At 39.8% G+C, this 24,268-nt stretch overlaps 1 protein-coding gene across 1 annotated transcript in view; it reads right to left on the reverse strand.

The window, feature by feature from the left end:
• The window catches only part of CADPS (calcium dependent secretion activator), a 535,079-nt gene extending 515,938 nt beyond the window's left edge, over positions 1-19,141 (reverse strand). The window contains 2 exon segments of the mRNA XM_031953509.1: positions 18,241-18,517; positions 18,519-19,141. Of these exon segments, the coding sequence (XP_031809369.1) occupies positions 18,241-18,517; positions 18,519-18,697 (456 nt within the window). The 5' untranslated portion in view covers positions 18,698-19,141.
• Between the last annotated feature and the right edge of the window lie 5,127 nt (positions 19,142-24,268).

A 24,268-nucleotide genomic window follows, 5' to 3' on the forward strand; every position in this document is an offset into this window, starting at 1 on the left:
TGATCTAAGCTATAAGGAAAAGCTTCTAATGGCATCATCTTCCAATTAACTTGTTTAGTTGTGTATAAGTTTTATGGCAGCTAGGTAGTGCAGTGAATAGAATGCTAGTCTCAGAGTTAGGAAATCCTGAGTTCAAATCCAAGCTCAAATACTTACTAGCTGTGTGACTCTGAGCAAGTCATTTAACCCTGTTTCCCTCAGTTTCCTCATCTGTAAAATGAGTTGGAGAAGGAAACGGCAAATTGTCTCTGTATCTTTGCCAAGAAAACCTCAACTGGGATCATAAAGAGTCAGAAAAAATGGAATAATAAAAGAAAATGAGCTTCATCACCCAAAGGAGGCTGTCTTAAGTTTAGTTTCTTATTTTGTTTCCTCAACACTTAGCACAGTTTTGATTTCAAAGGCACTAAAATGCTTGCTGAATTTGCTGGATTGAACATAAGTTACAGGCTTGATGCCCCAATTCTGGCTATTTGACAGATATTTCCAATGTTCAGCTATCTCATAGGGAGGAAATGGGCACTGTACTGATAACATCATCTGGCATTCATTTCCTAATTCTCCAATGATATGAAAATGAGCCACCAGCCCCAGGAAGCTGTCAAACTGGTGCTTTCAACTACTTTATCTGACCTCCAGAGCATTAATTCCACACAAACTAGTCAAGACCTGAATGCATTAGATTAAGAACATGCAATGGGGAAAACTGTACTGAAACTTTCATCTTTCCCTTCTCAGGCAGAAACAACCCCAAAAAAATGATATAATCAAAATTAAAATGCAGTTCTATCCTCATCCTTAGTTACTCTATCCTCTGTAGCTCTAGCCTGTGGCTGTAAATGGAGAGACTTCCTGGGAGAAGGCTCATGGAGTAAATGGTGAAACAAGCTCAAGGCCGGAATTGTGAACAGACAATTCCCTTTTATTGTGTCATGATATGCCCAACCTTCTGTTATGTAGTTACAATTCTGAGCATTCTCATGAAACAATCTGTTAGAAAAGGCAGGGTATCCTTTCCGGGCTGAAATATGCAAAGCCTTAGCTCAGAGAGTTTAAGGAGTGACCATCTGGCCACTAATCCCATATCGCTAATTCAACTGGTTCAAAGTCATACAAATGGAAAAATGAAATATGGGTGTGAGGAAAATCCTTTTTTTGGATCTGCAATCAATCTGTGACTTCAATATATTTTGCATTCAGAGGAGCACAATGGATATCACACCGGTTGGAGTGCAAACTCCATGGCAGACATTTGCAGTGTGAGGAGCCTTTATCCTCAGAGCCTTAGTTTTTTCATCCATAAAGAGGGAATATTTGAATCACCTACTTTGTAGTGTTATTGTGAGATTACTGCTCAGCAAACCTGAAAATGGTATATAAATTGCAGTCGATAATAGCTAATACTTGCATAGTGCTTTAGTATTTGCAAAGTGCTTTACATATGTTATCGCACTTGATATAATGACTTGGCTCTATCAGAGTTATACAAAATAACGAGTTCAATCAATCAACTAACTAGCAAGTGGCTACCATTTACCAGATACTGTATTGAGAACCAGGGTTACAAAAAGGAAAATAGAAACAACCCCTGCTCTAAAGGATGTTACAATCCCCCCAGGGGAAGGTAATTTGCACATATATCAGTTAATATAAGAAGTAATAAAAACATAAGGGCTGAACCCATGATTTTGTTGATATGAAGAATGGAGTTTTATGACTATAGGATAATACTTTATCTATAATCCTTGGTCTTAGAGAACTGGGTAGAGGAGCTGTGTCAGACTCCGACATGGAAGCAAGACATGAGATCACTAATCTGAAGGATCAAATGGGATCACAATTTAAAGCAATTAGCACTGAGCCAGGCATTTAGTAAATGCAATAGAAATATTGGCTATTTTTCTTTTATTATGATAAAATGTTGATGGTGATGATTACAAAAGATTTTTATAAAACATGTTGATAGCATAAAATATAATCTATGTTTCATTGTATTTTTATTTATTATACTATATATATTATATATATAAAATATATTATTATTTATGTTCTGTTGTATTTTTGTTGTTTGTTTGTTGTATAGCTTACTGTATTTATTGTTGGTTCTGTGTTTTATTACATTTATTGTATCATGTATTGTATCATGTATCATATATTTCACATTTACATTCTAATCTGGCTTGGGTCATGCTTGTAAATGGTGTGGGCTACATGCAGTGTCAGGCTATGTGTCTGAAACCACTGACTAAAATAAATCCATCTATAAGTTAAATAAATGGCCCAAGGTCATTTGGCCATTTTTTATATGATATAAAATTTCATATTGGTATAAAATATGGTATAAAAATTCATGGGTTTTAATATAAAGTAAGGTGTTCTTTTAAAATACCAACCCCACCCCACTGATTGTCTACAGATTTAGTTGATTTATCCATCTAATTAGATTTATTTCCAACTATTTGAAATCATACAGAGAGACAAAGGGACACAGAGAGAGAGGGAGGGAGGGAGGGAGGGAGAGAGAGAAAGGGAGAGAGAGAGAGAGAGAGAGAGGGAGGGAGGGAGGGAGGGGGGGAGGAGAGAGAAGGAGGAAGAGAGAGGTTTATAATTAATCTACTTGTTAGGGATTCATCTATTGATAGAACCATCTTTTTCTTATTTTATCAAATGATTTTCCTCCCAATTCTGTTGCCTAATGCAGGCATTCTTTGACTAGATGATGCAAGTCTTAAATAACTTGCTGTGGGGAAAAAAATTGCTATGTATTGAGGGGGAGAAGGGAGAGAAAGGAAGAGAGAATGTTTGCATTTCCTAGAGACTGATAGAACTCATTAGATAATTACTTCATTCTAACCATGTAGACACTGTCTGGTGGATGAAAGACCCTTGCAGCACATTACCAGAGCCAACATATGTCAGGAATGGCCTATATCAAAAAAAAAAAAAAAAAAAAAAAAAAAAAAAAAGCTGTGACTGAGAAGACATAAATTGAATGGCCTTTTCTTAGTCTACTTTCCTTCCCTGTAGCTTTTGACCTTGTTGACAATTATCTTCTTTGGGACACACTCTCCTCACAGCTTCCATGACATTTATGTCTTCTCCTACCTGTCTGAATACTCCTATTTAGTTTTCTTTGATCATCATCCCTTTCCTAAGCTTACATCTATTATATCCTCCAAGGTTCTGTCCTAAGCTCTCTTTTCTCTCTTCTCTATACTCTTTTCCTTGATGATCTAATCAGGTCCCATGAGTTCAGTGATAATATCTATGCTGATGACTCATATATGTTCAATAACACAATATCTAGATCCGATTTTTCTCCCCAACTCTACTCCGGTATTTCCAGAAGCCTGCTGGTCGCTTCCCTAGACGGTCTATGAGTATGTCCAAGGCAACACATTCCAAATGGGATTCAATATGTTTTCCCACAAATTCTTTCCTTTTCCAAACTTATCTCTTTCTTTAGAGGATATGACTATCTTTCTAGTTCCTCAGAAATTACCTGGCTTAATTAATTCATTGCTTGGAGTAATTCTGGCCTCTTTGTCCTCCACAATTTTTTCACATCTAAAACCTGGTCAATTCTTGTCAATTCCATCTCCACAATATTGCTCAAATTAATCCCTTTATTTCTAGCCACATGCACTCTCCCTTGGCTAGCCCACGGGAGTCTCCTAATTGGTCTCCCTATCCTCCATCTCTCTTCTACCTAACCCATCCTTCACATTGACAGCAACTTGATAATCATAAAATATAGATGGGACCATGGAACTCTGCTACTCAAAAACAGAAAAATCAATATTTCCTTATTCCACGAAGATAAAATAAAATAAAATAATTTGATATTTTCCATCCTTTATAATTTGATTCTCATCTCCCTTAACCACAAATTAGGAGTGGCAATATGGTTTGGTGAGGAGGGCTTTAGACTCAGAAGAAAGAAGATCTTGGTTTAATCCCACCTCTGATGCTTTCAAACAGTATGTCCTATAGAAAGTGATTTAAGCTCTCTGTACCCGTTTTTTTCTTCTGTAAAATGTGATGGCTAGACTCAAGCACCCATAAGGTAACATCCAGTTCCAATTCTATGATCCTATTTTGCTTACTCTCTGTACAAGTTCAGTGAGCCTGCTTGCTGTTCCCCAGTACACAAAATTCCATCTCAGACTGCCAGTCCCTCATGTTGGCAATAGATGACCTCACTTTTACATCTTAGAATCCCTGGGTTTTTCCCTAAGCACAGTTCAATTTCCATTTCATGACTTGCAAAACTTCACTGAGTGCCTTTCATAACTTTACTAAAACTACCACACCCATTCTTCGCACTGACTCTCTCTCTTGCTATTTTACAAACAAGACTTTAGATCCAGGTATTTCCTTTGGCTGTACATCATGCTTGGAATGTTCTTCCACCTTACCTGCTGACCCCTATTGTTTCCTTTAAGTCCCACCTAAAGTCTCATCTTCTACAAAAAGCTTTTCCCAATTTCTCTTAAATTTATTTTTACATCTTAATAATCTCCCATTAGATATTAGCTCGAAAACAAAAACTGCTTTTTGTTGCTTTTTTTTATTTTCATCCTTAGTACAACGACTAGCACATAGTAGGCATTTAATAAATGCTTATTATTTCATATATAAAGTACCCGAAAAATCTTAGTGTAATTTTATGTTATTGCATAAAAACTTTTAGGACACCTTATATTGTATATATGTTTATGTATATATACATATACATATGAATATATACATATATATATATATGTTATTCACTTATTTACTGTGGTATCTCCCCAGTAGACTATAAGTTTCTCGAGGGCAAAGTCTATTTTGTTTTATTTTTTGTACTATTCGGGCCTCACCCAGCATCTAACACATAGTAAGTGCTAAATAAATATTGGTAGCAATGTAGCAAAGGATTAGAGATCGATGATAGATGACTCAATAAGTCACCATGAAATCCTGAATGACTTGGAAAGGAAGCTCTCCAGAGTACTGGGTAGATACTTCATGGAGGATTTATGTAAGAACATTGACTACAATTTCATAGGACGAGAATAAGAAGTTCTTTTCATTTCCCTAGCTTCCCTTGAAATGGCTTAAATTCCATCCCTTTTCCACCCCAACTCACTGCAGTTGCTAATACCTTCCCCTCCAAGGTTACTTTGCATTTACTCTGTAACTATTTTGGATATAGCTAGTTACTTATACATTATCGCCTCCATTAGAATGGAGCTTTTAAAGAAAAAGAACTATTTTTGGTTTCTTTGTATCGCCAGAGGCTTACCATAGAACCTATCATTTTGTAAGAACTTGTATTTGTGGACTGACCGTCTATATTGCCCTTAATGGTTTACATGGTGCTTTACATACATGATGTCATTCAATTTATGCCACAATGTTCTGAGGTAAATATACTGATCTACAAATAGGTCTATGATTTTCTCAATGTGGCGATACAGATCACAATCCATCCAATTTTGTCCATCCTGCTCATCACTTGTCCGTGACATCATTTAAATTCTTTTTTAGGGAGTCTATGCAACAGGTTGGGGGCCCTCCCAACTTTCTCTTACTACCACAGGGGCTATCCTCAGCTGACTATTTGAAAAAAAATTTGCCCAAAGCAACCCATGAAATAAAGAAACATAGCAAGCCCTTGGTCCTTGGACAGAGCTGGGTAACACAGTGGACAGAATACTGGGCCTGGAGTCAGGCAGAATTTAGTTTAAATATAGTTTCATATTTAGGGTCAACTGGGTGACCCTAAACAAATCACTTTATCCTATTTGCCTCAGTTTCCTTATCTATAAAATGAGTTGGAGAATGGCAAACCACTCTAGAATCTTTGCCAAGAAAATACCATATGGCATCATGAAGAGTCAGATATGACTGAAAAATGAACAATAGCATATGTTTTGTATGTACCCAATTATTTACATGTTGTCACTCCCATTAGAATGTTAACTCCTTGAGGGTAAGGACTGTATTCTGGGGTTGCTATTATTTCCGGGGTATCACATAAAATCTGGCCCATAATAAGGGGTTATTGCATGCTTGAACTCCGATTACTATTGAAGATTTAAAAATAACAAATCTCCTTCTAGTTAAGTACTTGGCCGGGGTGGGGGGGGGGGGGGAGTGTAGGCTAAATCTACTAATAGTGTCCTGTAATAAAGATAGTTATTAACATAGAACACATCGAAAACAAATGGAAACACCATAGGATAAAGGCTTCAGAAAGCTTTTCAGAAAAGCTTCTAGATGAGCTCATAAAGCTGAAACAAATAGAACTAGTATTAAAAGAAAGCCCAGACTTAGAAATCTACATCTGTTCCACCTTCCCCCATCCTCCATGCACCATCCTTGCAAGGTACAGGCCCCTTTCCTAATTTCCACAGCTGTTGTTGTTGTCAGGTCAAGGGAAAGAAAACAGATACTGTTAATTTGGCATAATATTTAACGGGCTCTGCAGCAGTCCCCATTTATCCAGGGAGGCCAAAAAAAAGATGATGGATTATTTTCTGGGCACAGGCAAATGGAATTTGGAGCAAGTCACTGAATCCTAGCCTCTGTAAGAGGTATACAGAGCGCGCTGATCCAAATCCTAATTGAATATTGACAAAAATACAACCCTTAGCACCTTGTCTATAGAATTGAAGGGAGGAGGAGAAATCTTAAAATGCCTTATTTGATGAAAACAGTGACTACCTGATTGTTAAAAACTGTTGCTTAAGGGTGAGGGTGGGAACAGATGGTGATCAATTAAAGGAAAGGAAAAACCTTAACAGGTAACAAACAGTGCCGGTTCATATTGCTGGTCCATGACAGTGGACAATAACATTCTGTAGAAATGCCCCTTTGCCATTATCCCCTTCATCGCTAGGCTAAAAACTGGTTGATCCAGTGAGGTAGCATTTTCCTTGTTGCCCCAAGGAAAAATTTTCTCTATAGGCCTGGGATAATATTCAAGAAAATACAAAGGAAAAGGTTGAGTCTCAAACAAAGAAGCCATTAGGTTCATGAAGAGGCAGAATGGTACTGTGGGAAGTGGATTGGGAGGTTTAATTAAACATGTGATAATCATTGTGTGGAGATGCTGGGCTTCTGGAAATATAAAGGCAAACCCCAACCTAGTCCCTGTCTTCAAAAAGCTTATATTCAAGTGGAAGACACAATACTTACATAAATAAGGGAATAAGAAATCTATGCAAAGATAGATAGGAGATAGATAGATAGAATATTGGAGAGCAACATTGGGAGTTAAGGGAATAGGGTCTTCAGGAAGAATGTAGAAGGTTACTTGGACTAAGATGAAAGTAGTGATTCTAAAAGACAGAGATGGGAAGGAAAACATTTCAGATAGTCAGGAGAGTTCAAGGAGTTTATGCAAAGGTGCAGACATAGAACATGGAAAGTCATGTACAGGAAACTTTGAGCAGCAGTTGTCCAGTTTGACTGAAAAAAATAATGCATGAAATGGTTGCTAGAATGAATGAGTGAATTTTTTAAAAGTATATACTAAAAACTTATATGCTAAGCACTATACTAAGCTCTGGGGATACAAATAAAAAAGAGGTCAGTCCTTGTTCTCATGGAGTTCTTACCTAACTAGGGAACACAAGCATAGAAGTGTTTATTTGCATGATAGAGAGGTCTGGAAGCTCAAAAGATATGGTGGTGAGGTAGATAGCAAAGTCCAAGGATCCTTGGGATGAATTGGTAAGTAATATGTCAGGGTTACAGAGTTTGTGGCAAATTGACGCAGAGATAGAGTTAAGACCCAGAAGGATTTAACATACAGTGTAAAGGCAGATTGGTAGGACTCAGTGGTTTCCATCTTACTAAAAGTATTGCAATTGCTAACATTTTGCTTAATTAGGGATTGTAACCTTCAAATGGTGGGCCACATGGAAGGGCCTAGCCTACAACCATTGGGAAGAGGAGAGTGAGAGTGAGGGTACATGAGGAAAAGGGATTCTCCATTTCCCCCAAAAGCAGAGAGATTAGAAAGTAAGTCAGTGTCTAACCAGGATGGAGAGAAGAGAAGGAGGATATAAGCAGGAAGATAACTAAATGAGAGAAATACTTTCTGGTCACTTCTCTACTGGCTCCTCTGACCAAGTAAATTGAAAGCAGACTTAAATAGCTCTGTGTCTCCTTTTTCTGATCTCTAAAGGTGGGAATTATGATTATTATAATATCTAATGAGATCCCTAATTATTTTGAAGAACATATTATTTGGAAATTGTACAATACTTGTAAAATAGCCTCAAAAACCCATCTTTGTAACTGTCATGTCAGCAAGTATCAGTCACCAAAGTTCTGGTAGTCACTCACCTTCAGCATGCATACCACAATCCTGGTACGTGATGTTTTTTTTTTCCCCAGGCACCATCCAGGGATACAGGTCAAGAAAACCCCAATTTGGAAAAAGAAATAAGATCTCGTTTCAGCTCAGGAACGTATTGTCTATAAAGCCAGGGAAACTTAGGGAGTCCAATTCATATCTTCTAGTAATTTCAAGTGTGTGGAAACTAGTCAACACAAGGATATATATTCTCAATAAAATTGGCAGGGAACTAGCCCATAGGTTTGTGCTGTGGACCATAGAGCCTGAGATCTGGGGTCACCCCAGGATCCACCCAAACTTCCCAGTCAGAATGGAGGGTTCTTAGATTCTAGACTACTCATAGCCAGGTCATCAATATACATCACATTATGTTCCTCTGGTATGTGAGCTCTCTGAGAACCGGGAGTGTCTTTTACCTTTCTTTGTATCCCTAGTGCTTAGCACAGTACCTAACATATAGTAGGTGCTTAATAAATGTTGATCTACTGTCTGGTGCAAGTGCTTTGTCATAAGATATTAACATCAGGATGTTAGAATCAGTTACAATTTAAATGAATTTCACATTTTGAAGATTTTTGAAAAATAAAAATGAACAATAAAAAGGATAAAGATCAGCAATTACTCTAAATAACTTTGAACCACTGACTCAAAGCACTTATTATTCATTAATCATTCTTGTCATTCATTTGTTGAAAAATTATCATAAAAATTCCCATCTCTAAAGTGTTTTTTGTGTTAAGGAGAAAAAAAATCAAGTCTGAGCTCTCATATTAAAAATATTTTATTGATATCTTTGTTGTTATATTACAAGCTTTTCAGGATAGATACTTCTATCTCTACCTCCTTCCAATGAGTTACTCCTTGTAACAAAGGAAAACCAACCAATACAGCAACTACAACCTTACTATGTATGCAGCTTTTCGCACCCATAGTCATCCACCTTTGTACCAATAGGGGAGAAATGAATTTCCTCATCTACTCTTTGTTAAAAAGATTGGTCAGTATATTAACTCAGGAATCATCTCTATTTCATCATGATTTATATTTAAATCACTAAAATTCCTTCTTTAAAAAAGAAAACAAGACCAGTTGTATTGCCTTCTACCACCAAATCATTCTATCATCTGTTTAGGCTTATGAGATCATAGAAATTGGAGGTAGAAAGGATGTTTCAACTGACCCATAGTAATTTAATATTTGGAAAAAAACAAAGATCAGAGCCGCTAGGTGGCGCAGTGGATAGAGTACCAGCCCTGAAATCAGGAGGACCTGAGTTCAAATGTGACCTCAGACACTTAACACTTCCTAGCTGTGTGACCCTGGGCAAGTCACTTAACCCCAATTGCCTCAGCAAAAAGCAAAAAAGAAAAAGAAAGAGAAAAAAAAAACCAAAGATCCAAGCTTTGGAGGGCAAAAACTATGCAACAAAAAGTATAGGGAAAACTGAACAGCAATCTGGCAGAAAATATAGATAAACATCTCATACCATACCATATGCCAAGGTATGACCTTATCTCTTGACCAAGATAAGGTCAAAATGGGCACACAATTTAGACAAAAAAGAATAATATCATAAGCAAATTAGAAGTGTATGGGGGAAAATTATCTCTTAAGATTTATGGATAAGGGAACAGGTTATGAACAAACAGGAAAGATAGGATCACAGGAGGTAAATTAGGTTATTTTGATTACCTTAAATTTAAAAGGTTCCTGGGACAACTACAACTATAAATGTCTGAGTAGTTATAGATCTGCAGTGGTAGAGAGTGTTCCCTATAGTAACTAAAATCCTAGATCTAGAAAAGTTTTCTCAACTTCATTACCTCAAAGTAGTAGGTAAGTGCTTCTCCTTTAGGATCAAAGCACCCTAGAATTTTTAGTTTTAAAAGGACATCATAATGGATTCTCTAATCCAATTCCCTATTTTTACATGGGAGATGAGGAATAAAGGGGATGAGATATTATTCCCCACCTCCTATGTAAAAATACCCCCAAATCACACAGCTAATTAATGCCAAGTCAGGAATAGATTTCAGCTCTCTTGGAAGTCTGGGACTTTCATTTTTTTCTTCATATGTCCTCAAGGGCCAGAAAAATGCTGACATATAAATGCATGTTTACTTGATTGACATGACATTCATAGTCCTTAAGCATTCTAGAACATGTATGTGCTTTCAATCAATCAACTTAGCAATCAAACATCTGTTAAGCTCCTACTACATGCTGAGCACTGAGCAAAATTCTGAAGACATGACAAATGACAAAGGACAGTCTAATCCTCTACCCACATAAGTTTTAAATTCCCAAAAGGCACGTTGTATACAGCTCCTATATTGTTCACAATACTTAACAAAATATGTGGCAAAAATAATAAATAATCATGGATTGACATCCTCATTTGGGGAAACATGTACTTTGATCCATCTTGACTATCCTAGAAAAGTTAATTCTATTAATGTGATGTCACTTTTTTATTTGTCATTTATGAAACTGTTAACCTTCTATAAATTATAACTGCTTTAGAGATTGTGTTTGATTTTTAACTCTGGAAATATGATCTTTCATTATTGAGAAAAAACGGCAACTCATGAATCCAGTGGATATTTATAATTCTTGAAGAAGATTATTTTTCATTTCCTTTGTTCTCTATGCAGTTTCAGGAAAGTGCAATGGCTTATTCCAGGTGTGCAATTAGGCAAACGTTTTGCTCATTATACTTCTGATATGTCTCAGCCTCAAAATATCTCTGGTGCCCATGTATATCGGTAGCTATCCATTGTATCAGGGAGATTGAATTCAGATTGATATGGTTTATCTCAACAAGGACTTTTAAAACCCCTACTATATGTTAGATACTGTGCTAGGTTTATGACAGAAAATGAAATGGTTTCTGCATCCAGGGAGTTTACATTCTCCTGGAGTGATGAGGATTATGTCATGTACACAGAAAAATAAAGAATATATGAAATAAATGCAAATTAATAGGAAGAAGGAACATGTGTTAATGAAAAGCAGTTAGCAACTGGGTGGAGGTGCTGGAAAAAAAAGCCAAAGAATGAACTTAAATGATTCTAGACTGCTCCTGGTGAAGGGCCATCTAAGTGGTTCAATAGGTCTGGATTCAGGAAGATGCATTTTCCTGAGTTCAGATCTGGATTCAGACACTTACTAGCTGTGTGACCTTGGGTACTTTAAGTCACTAAACCCAGTTTGCCTCAGTTTCCCCATATGTAAAATGAGCTGGACAAGGAAATGGCAAATCTCTCCAGTATCTTTGCCAAGGAAATGTCAAATGGCGTTATGAAGAGTCATCCATGAATGAAATGATTGACAGACTGAACAAGAACTTCTGGGGAACAAGAAAGGGAGTCAGGAGTACAGGATTAAATAAGAATTGACTAGCTTATAGGGGAGGGAATGGGGGGAAGGAGGGGAAATTTGGAATAAAAGGTTTTGCAAGGGTCAGTGTTGGAAAAATCACCCATGCATATGTTTTGTAAATAAAAAGCTTTAATAAAAAAAATATTAAAAATCAGGATAGCAAGGAGGTGAAGCTGTTTCTATAAAGAATGCCTAGTTTCTACCAGTATGCAAAACATTGTCCCTTCATGCACTGATTGATTTATCTGCTTTATGCTTCTTTTTGTTTCCTTAGTAATTTTGCAGTTTTAAGGCTTAAATATGGAGAGCATTGACAATAAATGGACAATCTTGTCTTGACTATCTAAAAAAAGAAAAAGAAGAAAGAAGAAGAAGAAGAAGAAGAAAGAAGAAAGAAGAAAGAAGAAGAAAGAAGAAGAAGAATTGACTAGCTGGGTGACATCTCTCAGTCTGTTTTCCCAACCATCAATATTTCCATTTTCAAATCCAAAAGATTTCCAAATCTTAGGGTACTATGTAAATGGGAGCTGCTTTTTATTAGTTTAACACTCATCTAGTTCTTCAAAGGGTTATCAATTAAATCATAGATTACTTTGACTGGGTAATTAAAAGTCTGATGGAAGAGCAAAGATCTTAGAGATCATCTGTATGGATGAATCACTGTTATTATTTATAAATTGTTTGTGTGTGTGTGTGTGTGTGTGTGTGTGTGTGTAATATACATACCATATGTGTGTGTTAAGAATCGGTGATTCTTAGTCTTATGACAGGTGGATGGTTTTGAGTCACTACCAATTAGCCAAGTACAATGAACAAATGCATAACTACAAAACTTCTTTAAACACTGACTCAGTGTTAAAGTCAACATCATTTTCATGCTGAGGTCTGGTCTGAATAGATTAGAAATGAGTTACTTGAACTTTCTGGAAACCTTGATCTGGTCTTTATATCCTTTAACTGAAACAGGCCATATTCCCCTGTTTTCCTACCTTGACCCTTTTTTTCTACAAAGCTCATTAAAGAGCTAGTCAGGGGCAGCTAGGTGGCACAGTAGATAGAGCACCAGCCCTGAAGTCAGGAGGATCTGAGTTCAAAAATTGTCCTCAGACACAATACTTCCTAGCTGTGTGACCTTGGGCAAGTCATTTAATCCCAATTGCCTTAGACAAAAAAGAGAGCTAGTCACCCCACCACTGTTTAGCATCACATCATCCAGTTTATCAACTGATACTGGTGGGAAGTCAAGGGGCCTGGGTACAAATCCTACCTTGGAAAATTATTACTCCCTGGGCTATAATATGAGGGAATTGAACTCAGCATCTCAGATCTATGATCTTATATTCCTATGATCTTCCTTTTAATGTAAACTCCATCACTCCAATAAAAGATGATGGAAGAAATTTCTAAAAGCTTTGGGTACAAACAGACAATTGTAAAGTACATTGTGATAGTCTTATAGATGTTTTTCATTGCCAGAAGTCATCATGATTCACTTTTAAAGGGCAATATGGTGAAGTGAAGTGGAGAGCAGAGAGAGGTGGATGAAGGGTAGGCATGAAATGGGTTAAATCCTAGCTCTGATATACAGTAGCTGTGTGATCATGGACAGAAAAGTCATTTCATCTTGTATTGATAACTCCCTAAGACTATACTGATGAAATCACAGATTTCAATGCCATAGTAATACAAGTGAAATGTGTCCCTAAATGATAAAATATGCCTATTGCATTGTGTGTGTGTGTGTGTGTTTTAAAACGTGCATGATTTAAATCACCAAGACTATATTCAGAACCTACTTTATACCCAGAGTATAAGGTGAGGATAACCTCTCACAGGAATTGATTCTATAAATAACTACACTGTACGGGTGAGAAGGACCTGTGATTTTTGTAGATGTGAGAACCCTTCCCTTCCCAACTACAAAGGACATAAAACCTTCCATGTATAATTCAATAAATTCTAAAGTGCCACTTAAGGTACAAAGACATTATGTGACCAACTCAGGATCAGTCAAACATCAAAGCCTGAATTTGAAACCTGTCTTCTTGACTTCCAGGAGAATGTTCAGCCCCTGAGCCAGGCACCTCTTAAATGTAAACTTAAAAAAAAAACTGTCTTGATATTGTTATTTTGTGGTTTCTGAGACATTGCTCTATCCCGAGTCTCCTCTGACCTCTCACTCTCATTTTCCTTTCTTGGATCTTCATCCAGATTGCATCTATTAACCAGGAAGGTGTTCTCCAAGACTCCTTCCCAGATCCTCTTCTCTTCTTTAATACCACTTTAATTGGTGATTTCATCAGTTCCAATGGATGCAATTTATCATTTCTATGCTGATGATTCATAGATCTTTTTATCTTGCCCTAACCTCTCCTCACCTCTAGTTTTGTATCTGCTTATGGACAGTTCCATAAATCACTTACTCTCATGAAAGAAATAAAAAAAAAAAAATGAATCTGTTGCCACAGTGACCTCTTTCAGATGCTAAAAGCAGATACTTTTTTATTTTTCATATTGCCTCCAGTCAATTGGCCAGTTGGTATTGGATGTCCCATTGATATGTTAAATTCAAGGGGTCTGAAACTAAAATCATAATCTTTCTCCCAAGAACTTGCCTCTCAACATCTAGGGTACCACCATCCCCCTCCCACCTGACCTCACCACCTAGATGCCATCCTTAGCTCTTCATTCTCTCTTCTACTTCCCTCATATTCAATCTGTTGTCTTTTTGCATCTCTAATGTACTCTACTTGTCTCTTCTGACATGGTCAATATCATGACCCAGTCCCTCATCATGTCACTGCTAGACTATTACAGTTATATTCTAATTTGCCTCTTTGCTTCAAGCCTCCCAGTCCACCTCCCTGTCAATTGTCAAATAGATCTTTCTAGAGTGCAAGTCTGACCACATCACCCTCCTAATCAATAAACTTCAGGAACCCCTATGACCTCCAAGATCAATATAAAATCCTCTGTTTAGCTTTTAAAGTCTGTTACATTAAATCAGAATTTTCTATTTTCCCCATCTTCTTATACTTTACTCTCCCCCCATATACTATTTTAGCCATTGACACTTCATTTTTTATTGTTCTTCAAAAAAAAAAAAAAAAAAAAGAAGAAGAAGAAGAAGAAGAAGCTCTGGGCATTTTAACTAAATAATTCCCATGTCTGGAGTACTCTACTTCCTCATCTCCATCTCTTGACTTCCCATATTTACTTCAAGCCTCTGCTAAAATCTTACCTTCTATCAGCCTTTCCTGGACCTCCTTAATGCTAGTGCCTTTCTTTTGTTGATCGTTTCTAGTTTTATACTGCAAATATCTTATTTGACCTTAGATGTTTTCATGTTTTCTCTATCCCCACTCTGCATCTCATTAGACTATGAACTTTTTGAGATCAGGGACTGTCTTTTGCCTTTCTGTGTATTCTCAGCACTTAGCATAATGCCTGGAACATAATAAATTCTTATTAACTTCCCATTCTTCCTTCCTTCCTTCCTTCTTTCTTTCCCTTCCTTTCTTTTCTCTTCCTTTCTTCCTTTTTTTCTTTTCTTATTTCCTTCCTATCTTCTTTCTTTCTTTCTTCTTTGTTTCCTCTTTTCTACCTTCCTCCTTTTCCCTTCTTTTCCTTTTTTCCCTTCCCTTCAAGTATCATATTCTTCCTTTATCATTTTTTTGGTCACAGTCAGGAAAGTCTCTATCTTGAAAAAGAAAAACAAATCACAAACTTTCTTGAACAAAATCAAAAGAATAAATCTTCTGTGATAGTAGCCCATCTCCCTCAGATGCCAAAATCAGAAATATATATATTTTTAATTGTCTTGTTTTTGCTCCCAGTCAGTTGGCTAGTTGGTACTTTGTTCTGATATTCACTTAGCATCTATATATTCCAAAGACTAAAAATAGCTTGAACAAATGTCACTTTTGTCAATACCCCCAGGAGTCTCTCTAGATATAAAGGTCATTTATAAAAACAGAACTATCCCTCTCTTCAAAAATACCACTTTTAATGAACTTGATGAAAACCATCAATTGTTTCACACAGTTCTTGTAACATGATCTTGCTTTAATGAGTAAGGACGACAATTCATCTGCATTGAACTGAACAGTATTGGATCTCAGTGGCAAATGGTTTCATTTCAATGCTAATATCTGGTTTGATCTCTTAACTGGCTAAGTTGTGAGGACCGTTTTATATTTAGATAAGTTCATATTTTTAAATTCAATGTAGTACAGACACACTGAAGAGCTGGTGCTCTCCTATTCCTTTGTTCTGGACTGCTTTCTACCACTGAATTTTGGTGATGCATTTTCAAAGACATATGTGATACTTCTCAGTCTAAGTTAAATCTGGAAATCCACGATCAATATAAAGACCCAAAACATGGAGCAGGGATCTATTAACCACAACAATAACAACAATAAATGCCTTGTGGGAAGCCCTACAAGGTGTCCTCTGGTTCACAGTGAGCCTCTCCAAGGCTAGATAGACTTGGGAACAAAGACTCAAACACCTTTCTATCTTTCAAATATATGTGTGTGTATATGTGTATATCCTATATATGCATTTGTATATGTATATATGTACTTTGTAGGAAGAAATCAGGCAAATCTCTGGGACACTAAAACAACTAGATGACCCTTAAACTCTCTGTGTTTTGGGAGCTTCCCCCTTGGACTTATCCATTCAGTCCTATAAGTGTTGAGATCTGCAGGGATGGAGGGCAAATCTTGCTGGAAAAACAAAACAAAACAAGCAAACAAAAAAATCCCAGCCTCTTCAATGTCTTTAGGTAAGTGACTGAGTTTCTAACCAAAGCTCCAGTGGGAGTAGGGGGGGTGGGGCTGGGAATCATTAGGACAGAAGGGAGTGCATATTTGAATAAATCAAACAGATATTCAGGCTGCTAGGAACGGGATAGGTACAATCAGAAAACAAGACTTAACTGAGACCATTCAGCTTCAAACTACAGTTACTTGGCAATTCATTTGCTTGTAGGAGTTGGTCACAACCTTGACCCGATTGAAATTGCTGAAAGCTTATTCACCTAGTCATTTGTTTTGAAGGCTTATAGGTGATCCTCTCCACTCAGCCACAGAAAGAAATAGAAAAAGGCACTTCTAGTAATAGCCACCCCTTCCTTAGTTTTAACGGCCCCCTCTTGCCCCCCCCCCCCCCATCTGTCTGTCTGTCTCTGTCTCTCTCTGTGACTCTCTCTCTTTCCTTCCTCTTTCTCCTCTTGCTTTTCTCCCCACTTCTCTCTCTCTCCTTCTTTGGGAGAACTTTTTTTCTGTATTTCTGTGGAGAAAAATCAAAGCAGGTGGGCAGCCGCCTGGCTGGCGATTGTTTTCTCTCCAAGGCAGGCAGCCCGCAGCTGGTTCAGCCTTGCTGGGCCTGGCACAGGAGATGCTTTTAATGCCATAATTGTGAGGCTCCGTGCGGCTGCTCTCGGGGGAGCGGGAGCCGCAGGCTGCTGGGCCTCTGCGACCTAATCGGGCCAGGAGGTGGCGGCGAAGTCACCTTGGGAGAGGAGGGGAGGAGGCAGAGGAAGAAAGGCAAGACTCGCGTTTGCCGAGGGAGGGGAGAAGGCTGGAGGGAGGGAGCAGAGGGCGTGCCCCCAGCCAAGGAAAGCGCCCAGCGCCCTGCTCCTCAGTCCCAGCTCGCCCACCTGCGATCTGTTGGGATAGGGAAGGGCAGTGGGCTGGAGGGATGGGTCATCCATCACCGTCCCCACGGATCGTCAGCCCCTCGGACCGATTTTCTGACAATGTCTCCGGAGGCTCACTCCCTTTCCCTTGCTCAGGCTAGCTCAGCTGGGCGCGCGTCGCCAACCTTTGCCCCCGGCCCCTCCCGGCCTTCCGTGTTCCGTTCACTCTGAGCCCAGCTGATGCACCCCAAGGCGGCCGAGCCTAGGCTAACCCGGACCAGGCCTCTCTGGGCCAGAGATGCCCCAGTCCCGGGCTCGGTAGGCTACGGGCTAGTCACCCACCGGGATCCCTCGGCCCGCCAACAAAGAGGGAGCTTAATGCCCACCCCCAGCCCCGCCCCGTAAAGGCCCCCAACTCGGCTCCCTATCCCGGCCTGCTGGACCCGCCCCGCCCCAGCCCTCCCCCCGTGAAAGGTTGCGCGGGCTGGAGAGAACCGGGGCTCCGCAGGGTCTGCCAGGGTCAGGGGGCGGTGCGGGCTACCCATTGTGCCGCCGTGGCCGCCGCCGATTCTCCCCAGCCCGGTCCCCCGCTGTCCCCACCCCCTAGCTCCCTGGCTCGTTCGCTGGCTCTCTCCCGAGTCCCCTTTAACCTCCGGGTTCGCTCCCTCTCTGGTCCCCCTAGGCTGCTCATTCTCTGGCCCAGCTAATGCCCCGACCGGCTCCGTCCTCTCGGCCCTCTGGCTCACTGGCGGGCCCCCTGGCTCGCTCCCAGCCCGGCTCGCTCCCAGCCCGGCTCGCTCGCAGCCCGGCTCGCTCCCAGCCCGGCTCGCTCCCAGCCCGGTCTCCCGCGGGCACGTACCTTCTGCTGCCGCCGGGCCATGTCGGTGGGCTGCTTGGCGTTGAAGGGGTAGGCGATGCAGCGCATCACGAAGACATAGAGCTGCAGCTTCCTCTTCCTCTCCTCCTCCTCCTTCTGCAGCTTCTCCAGCTCTTCCTTCTCCTTCTCGCTCACCACCGACGGGCTGGGGCTGGAGGGCCGCCCGCCGCCGCCGCCGCCGCCAGCGCCGCTGCCAGCGCCGCCGCCTCGGCTGCCGGGCTGCAGACCCCCGGCCCCGGCGCCGGCCGCCGCGCTGCCCGGCGCCCGCGCCGGCCCCGGCGCCCGCCCCGCCGCCGAGCCCGGCCCCGCCGCCCGCGCCGTCGCTGGTCCGGCTGGGCGACAGGCGCGTCCCGGAGGCGCCGGAGGCCAGCACCTCCTTGCTGCTCTCTTCCTCCACGATCTCATCGGATTCTTCTTCGCTGGACGAGGGGTCCAGCATGGTGGCGGCTGGGGACGGGGGTCCCTAGAGCCCCCCGAGGGGCCGAAAGGGGTTAGGGTGGGGCGAGGGGAGGCAGTCGGGGCTCGGCTTTCCCCGGGCGGGCTTTCCAAGGAGAACACCCGGGGAGCAGCCAGCCGCCGCGCTACCTAGCAGCTGCCGCCGCTCCCTCCTCCACCAGGCGATCCGGGACTCTGCCCTGCTAGGATTGCAAGCTCAGACCCAGCAGCACGTAGCGGAGGAGGACGAGGAGGAGGAGGAAGAGGAAGAGAAGGAGGGGGAGCAAAGGATCTAGTCCATACGATAAATATTGGTAATGGCAATCAAGCGGGAGCTGTGACCCAGCTGCTGTATGTCAGCTGCAGCCGCCCGAAAGGATGCCGAATGGAGCGAGCGGGCGATGCAGCTAAGTGCAGGAGCAGCAGCTTACGGATTGGGGAGGGAGCGGCGCTTACGTGTCTATTGGCTTAACTCTCCAGTGCCCGCAGAGGAGGGGAGCGCTGCCAAGGAATGGGAGGAGGGTGGAGGGAGGACTCGAGGGCTCGCGCTCATCTCGCTGCCTCTCCCATCCCCCTCACGTCAGCTTCTTTACCCCTAATCGCCACTTTTAGTGCCCTATCCCTTAACCTCCGGATGTACTCTTCTCTCCTAAAGTCCACATCCCACCTACTTCGCCAACGCAGACAAAGTTCTGGAGGTGGGAGGAGGGCAGGTAAGCGATTCCTTCTTAGGAGAGAATTAGAAGGATCTGGAGCTTCCTTTGCTAGGACTGTAAACGCGGAAGTATACCGGAAGAAATTGGGGGGGGGTAGGTGATTAAGATGCCTAGTCTTCAGGTGGCAGCTGGAAAGTAGCCCTTCTTCTCAATGCACCTTATCTTGCGCCTTTGGACGACCTTCCAAGAACTGGAGGCCCGAGATCCCCACAGGAAGTTAGAAAAGGGGAATTTGTCTCAAATTCAATAGAAAATCAAGAAAATATTGATTCACATCTCCTTTCTCCGCTGCGAAAATCATCACCTTATGCCGATCTTTTAAAAGCCCCCCCCAAAAAAAAATTGTCATAAATAGGATATTTGTAATGTAAAACACTGCATTTGAATCAGAGGCAGAGTATAAAGGTACTGAGGGGAGAGGATTCCCTTTTCCACAAGCATAATGAAACTTACCAAAAAAAAAAAAAAAAAAAAAAAAAGAATATTGATCGTTTTATAAAGCCTTGGCTTTCTGGTGGATCCATTTGTAAGGTGATCAAATTGACCACGAGATCTAGTAGTGCTGCACAGCGAGGAGACTCTTGTGACTGACTAGCCAGAGAATTCAGAAGGCTCAAACTCTCACTGCTTTACTCATTTCTCTCTCTCTCTCAAGCTTTTCCTCTCCCAGCCTGTAATCTATTAAGGCAAAGGACCAGATGGTGTCTTCTTTCCCTTCCTGCTTACAGGTCTTAGTCCTATAAAAGCTTAAGTCAGAGGGAGCTGACCAGAGTGCTGGATTTGATCTCCGTGAATTGAGCATGGATTGAAATTAGACCAGTGTAAATCTCTCGATCTACTGATCTCCTCTAAGACTCAGAGCTGTTTCCTTGCTCCCTTCAAAGTCCTGCCCTTCAATTCAATCGGTCCAGCTATTATTAAATGCATACTATGTGCTAAGTATCAGTCCCAGTGCCCCTGTTTCCTCTCCTACTCATTCCCCCAGTTCATTAATTCTGTGTGTTTCTGTCTCTCTCTCTGTGTGTGTCTCTGTCTCTCTGTGTATGTATGTATGTTTTTCTCTTTTGGTCTCTGTCTCTCTTTCTGTCTCTCTTACCAAGGCATAGGTACTCTGGGAGAAATTGTACAGCTAATTAGAATTTCAATCATGTTGTCTTTATGTAATGTCAAATTTGTAATTGAAAGTTAGGTTTTTCAGAGACTTTTATTCTACTCAAATGAATTTTAAAACAAATTAAAACTTTAAAGAAAACTGCTTTAGGCCTCAAAATAAACTCAGCCCAGCACACTGTTTCTCATTAATTCCAATACTTAGTTATTGAATTAAACAACACATTGTTAATTTGTACCCGATTGAACTAAGCAGCAATGCTGTAGAATTAATTAATAAAATCTTTGTCAAGCTATCAGACTTCATATACATACATGTATGTATGTTTGTATGGACAAACATACTATATATAATATAGAGCTATTTTTGGTTGCAATCTTTAACAAGCATTTTCTCATCATAAGAAGGATTTGCCGTTCTGCTGAGATGCAGAGTCCAAATAATTCCCTACACATTTATTTGGAAGAGCAATATACTAGGCCAATCAGTTTATAAATAGTCTTTGAGAAATATGTGGTGATATAATGGCTACAGTGTTGGGTTTCAAGTCAGAAAGACATGAATTCAAATCTCATTTCTGATACTGACTGTGTGATTATGGATATGTTATTTAATCCATAAAAATATTAACTTACAAGACATTGGTCATATACATACAAAAATGTGACAGATCCTGCTCACAAAAGGCTTAAATTCTACAAGGGGATGCAGCTAATATAACCCCGGATAAGTATATTCAAGATATATATATAAAACATAAAATAAATAAAACATTAAAAACTGGTTCATAAAGGCTTCTTGAAATAGCTTTCAGTCAACTCAGACTTGATGGGAGGAGCTGTTTGCAAGAGGAAGAAATAGTGAGGGACAGTACTACAGGTAGGAATCCAAACTCATGCAGCATGTGCAAAGAATTTGAAGGATAAGATGAAATGCGGCAAATGATGAGCAGCAAGTATGTCATCAAATATATGAGAGGGAATAATATACAACCAGCTGGGAAAATACAGGGAAACTAAATTAAGAAGCACTTTAAATTCTAAACAAAGGTGTTTGTCTTTATCCTTACAGTAGTGACAAGCCACATTCCCTCATCCGTAAAATGGGGAAAATAACATTTGTAGGATGTACTATATTATTTTTGTGATGCTCAAATGAAAATGTGTGTAGAAAACTTTGTAAACTTTAAAGCAGTGTGTAAATGCTAAATATTATTATTAAACGTGTGATAGGTCCTATATTAAACACTAAGAAAGGAAAAAAAAACTAGAAACAAGAAATTCCTTTGAAGACTTCATATTCTTTCGGGGATGGGATGGGATATGTGACATGAGATATAGTACAAATTAAAGCATTTATTTAAAAATTAGTGTTGCCAAAATGGCAAATGATACCCATATGAAGTGAAGGGAGATGAAGGTACCATCTTATATATTATATTGTATTTTTCCCAGAAGGGGTAAATTTGAAGAAATGAAACAAGATACATTATCATTGAAAGAGAATGGATTTATAAGTAAGGAAAATTACAAATAGAAAAACAAAACAAAACAAAAGACTGCCAGAAGCCAAGATGGCCATATGAGTTTAGGAGATTAAGGCAGAGAAGAGAGAGAGAAAAGGCAATGGAAAGCATATTTGGTTGGGTCGCAGGTTGGTGAAAAACATGAAATTAGATTGATCAGAGAGTAAAAGAAGTTAATTAATGGACAAAAGAACTTGCCTAAGATATGGCCTCCACATTACCAAAGTTAAATTCTTAAAGTGTATGATAATATAAAGTGAGTGCAAGATGCCCATGATTGTGTACAAATATATTTGAGAATCCTTAATGATATATATATATATATATATATATATATATATATATATATATATATATATAATTGTCCCTGGCTACTATCCTCAGGATCTTGTCATCCCCTGCCCCCTGCTTTTCCTGGTACCCATCTTTTTCTTACCTTCAACTTTTAGGCTTGGAATGAGTGAGACATACTTTATCTTAGAGACAAGTCATCTTTTCTAAGACCTACTGAACCATAGAGTTGGACTGTCTCCAGGCCATACCAAAATGTTCCTGTCACAACTTATGTGCTCATGTAATTCAATACCATTACAATTAAAAACAATGAATATTTATTAAGCACTTCCTAAGCACTTGGTATACAAATAAGAAAAAGACTGACGTCAAGGAACTTATATTCTAATGATCTAATGGATCATATGTACTTATGAGTCTTGATGCTGGATTGGCACATGGATATAGTTATCTCTGATGCCATATCCTTAAATGGAGAAGCAGTGGATCCTGTTTCCAGGAAAGCATGATGATATATAATAGAAATGCCTTTGGAGAGAAGTTGAAGTAGACATCCTTAGAGATACATGGAGTTTGTATAGATATTCTAAAGCTGGTTTCAGTCTGCTGACCCTGTGATTGGAAATAAGGGGCACTTTCAAAAAGGCCTTACCTCTTCTTGATCATTCTCTGATTCATTTGATTTAGGCATTCAACCTTGGTGGATCTTATCTTCACTCATGGCATCTAATGAGAGACAATGATGCTCTAAAAGGAAAAAGCTTTGGGTTTTCTCTTTTCCAAGGTCATGTGATCCAGTGAATATAGGTCTGGGTTCTTTTCTTGACTCAATATTTATTCTTTCATTTTAGACAAAAGAAGAACAGCATCCTAACATTTGCATTTTGCATTTAGTTCAAAGTTAATGCTGCAAGAAGCAAGGGGTAACTTTGGGAGTGAATGTCCAGACAGTTCTGCAGACACCGAGAATTGAATTCATCTGACAATCATAGTATATGAAGACATGAACTTGGTGAAATCTTTATTATTGGGGAACTTCCCCTCAGAAATTAAGATGGGGATGGTTTACACCTGGTTATGCTTGTTATTTGTGCATCTTCATAGCCAATGTCCATATATACAAAATGGTGAAATGGAACTGAAACACTAGACAGCATAAACTGATATGGCCAATATATTCAAATCCATCCAATAAACATTTATTAAGTGTCAAGCACTATGATGGGTGCTTCCAATGGGAATTTGGGCCAACAATATTAGGAAAGAAATAGCTCCAAAATCCCTCAGGCTACCTAGAATTGAGAGAGAGAGAGAGAAAAGGGGAGAGACAGACAGAGACAGAGACAGAGAGAGAGACAGAAACAGACAGCGACAGAGATAGAGAGAGGTTGGGAGGGAGGGAAGGGTGGTTTGGCTCTGAGTAAACAAATCTGGGTATACTCATTACAGTACCACAGTAGCATTAATTTAATGAAAAAAATTCACACAGCAGTTATTTCTATAAAGGAATATTGAATTTTGAAGAAGAGACTCCCCTTCCCCCAAACCTTATTAGCAAACATTATAATTACAAAATTAATAGAAGTACAATTTCACCAAATCCAACTGGAGCTACCCAATTCTTCAAAGATAATCACCAATCTTAAGGATGTGATTAGAGATAGAGATTAGACCTGTGACTTCATTGGTACAATAAGTTCTGCTACAGCACATATTTTGAAAACATGAATCGGTTCCAATGCTACTGACATATTAGAGAACAATTTGAGCAGAAGACAAATTTTCAGTTTGCTTATGCAAGATTTTCTCCAACAGAAAAAGTGAGAATAGAAAACTGCCATTTCACAATTACTAACAAGTTGCAACCCTTCCAACACCCTTCTCAACAAGCAGGTCTTTTTCAAGGCAAAGGGCCATATTTATTATAAT

The sequence above is a fragment of the Sarcophilus harrisii genome, chromosome 1 (assembly GCF_902635505.1).
Source record: "Sarcophilus harrisii chromosome 1, mSarHar1.11, whole genome shotgun sequence".
Classification (NCBI taxonomy): Eukaryota; Metazoa; Chordata; class Mammalia; order Dasyuromorphia; family Dasyuridae; genus Sarcophilus; species Sarcophilus harrisii.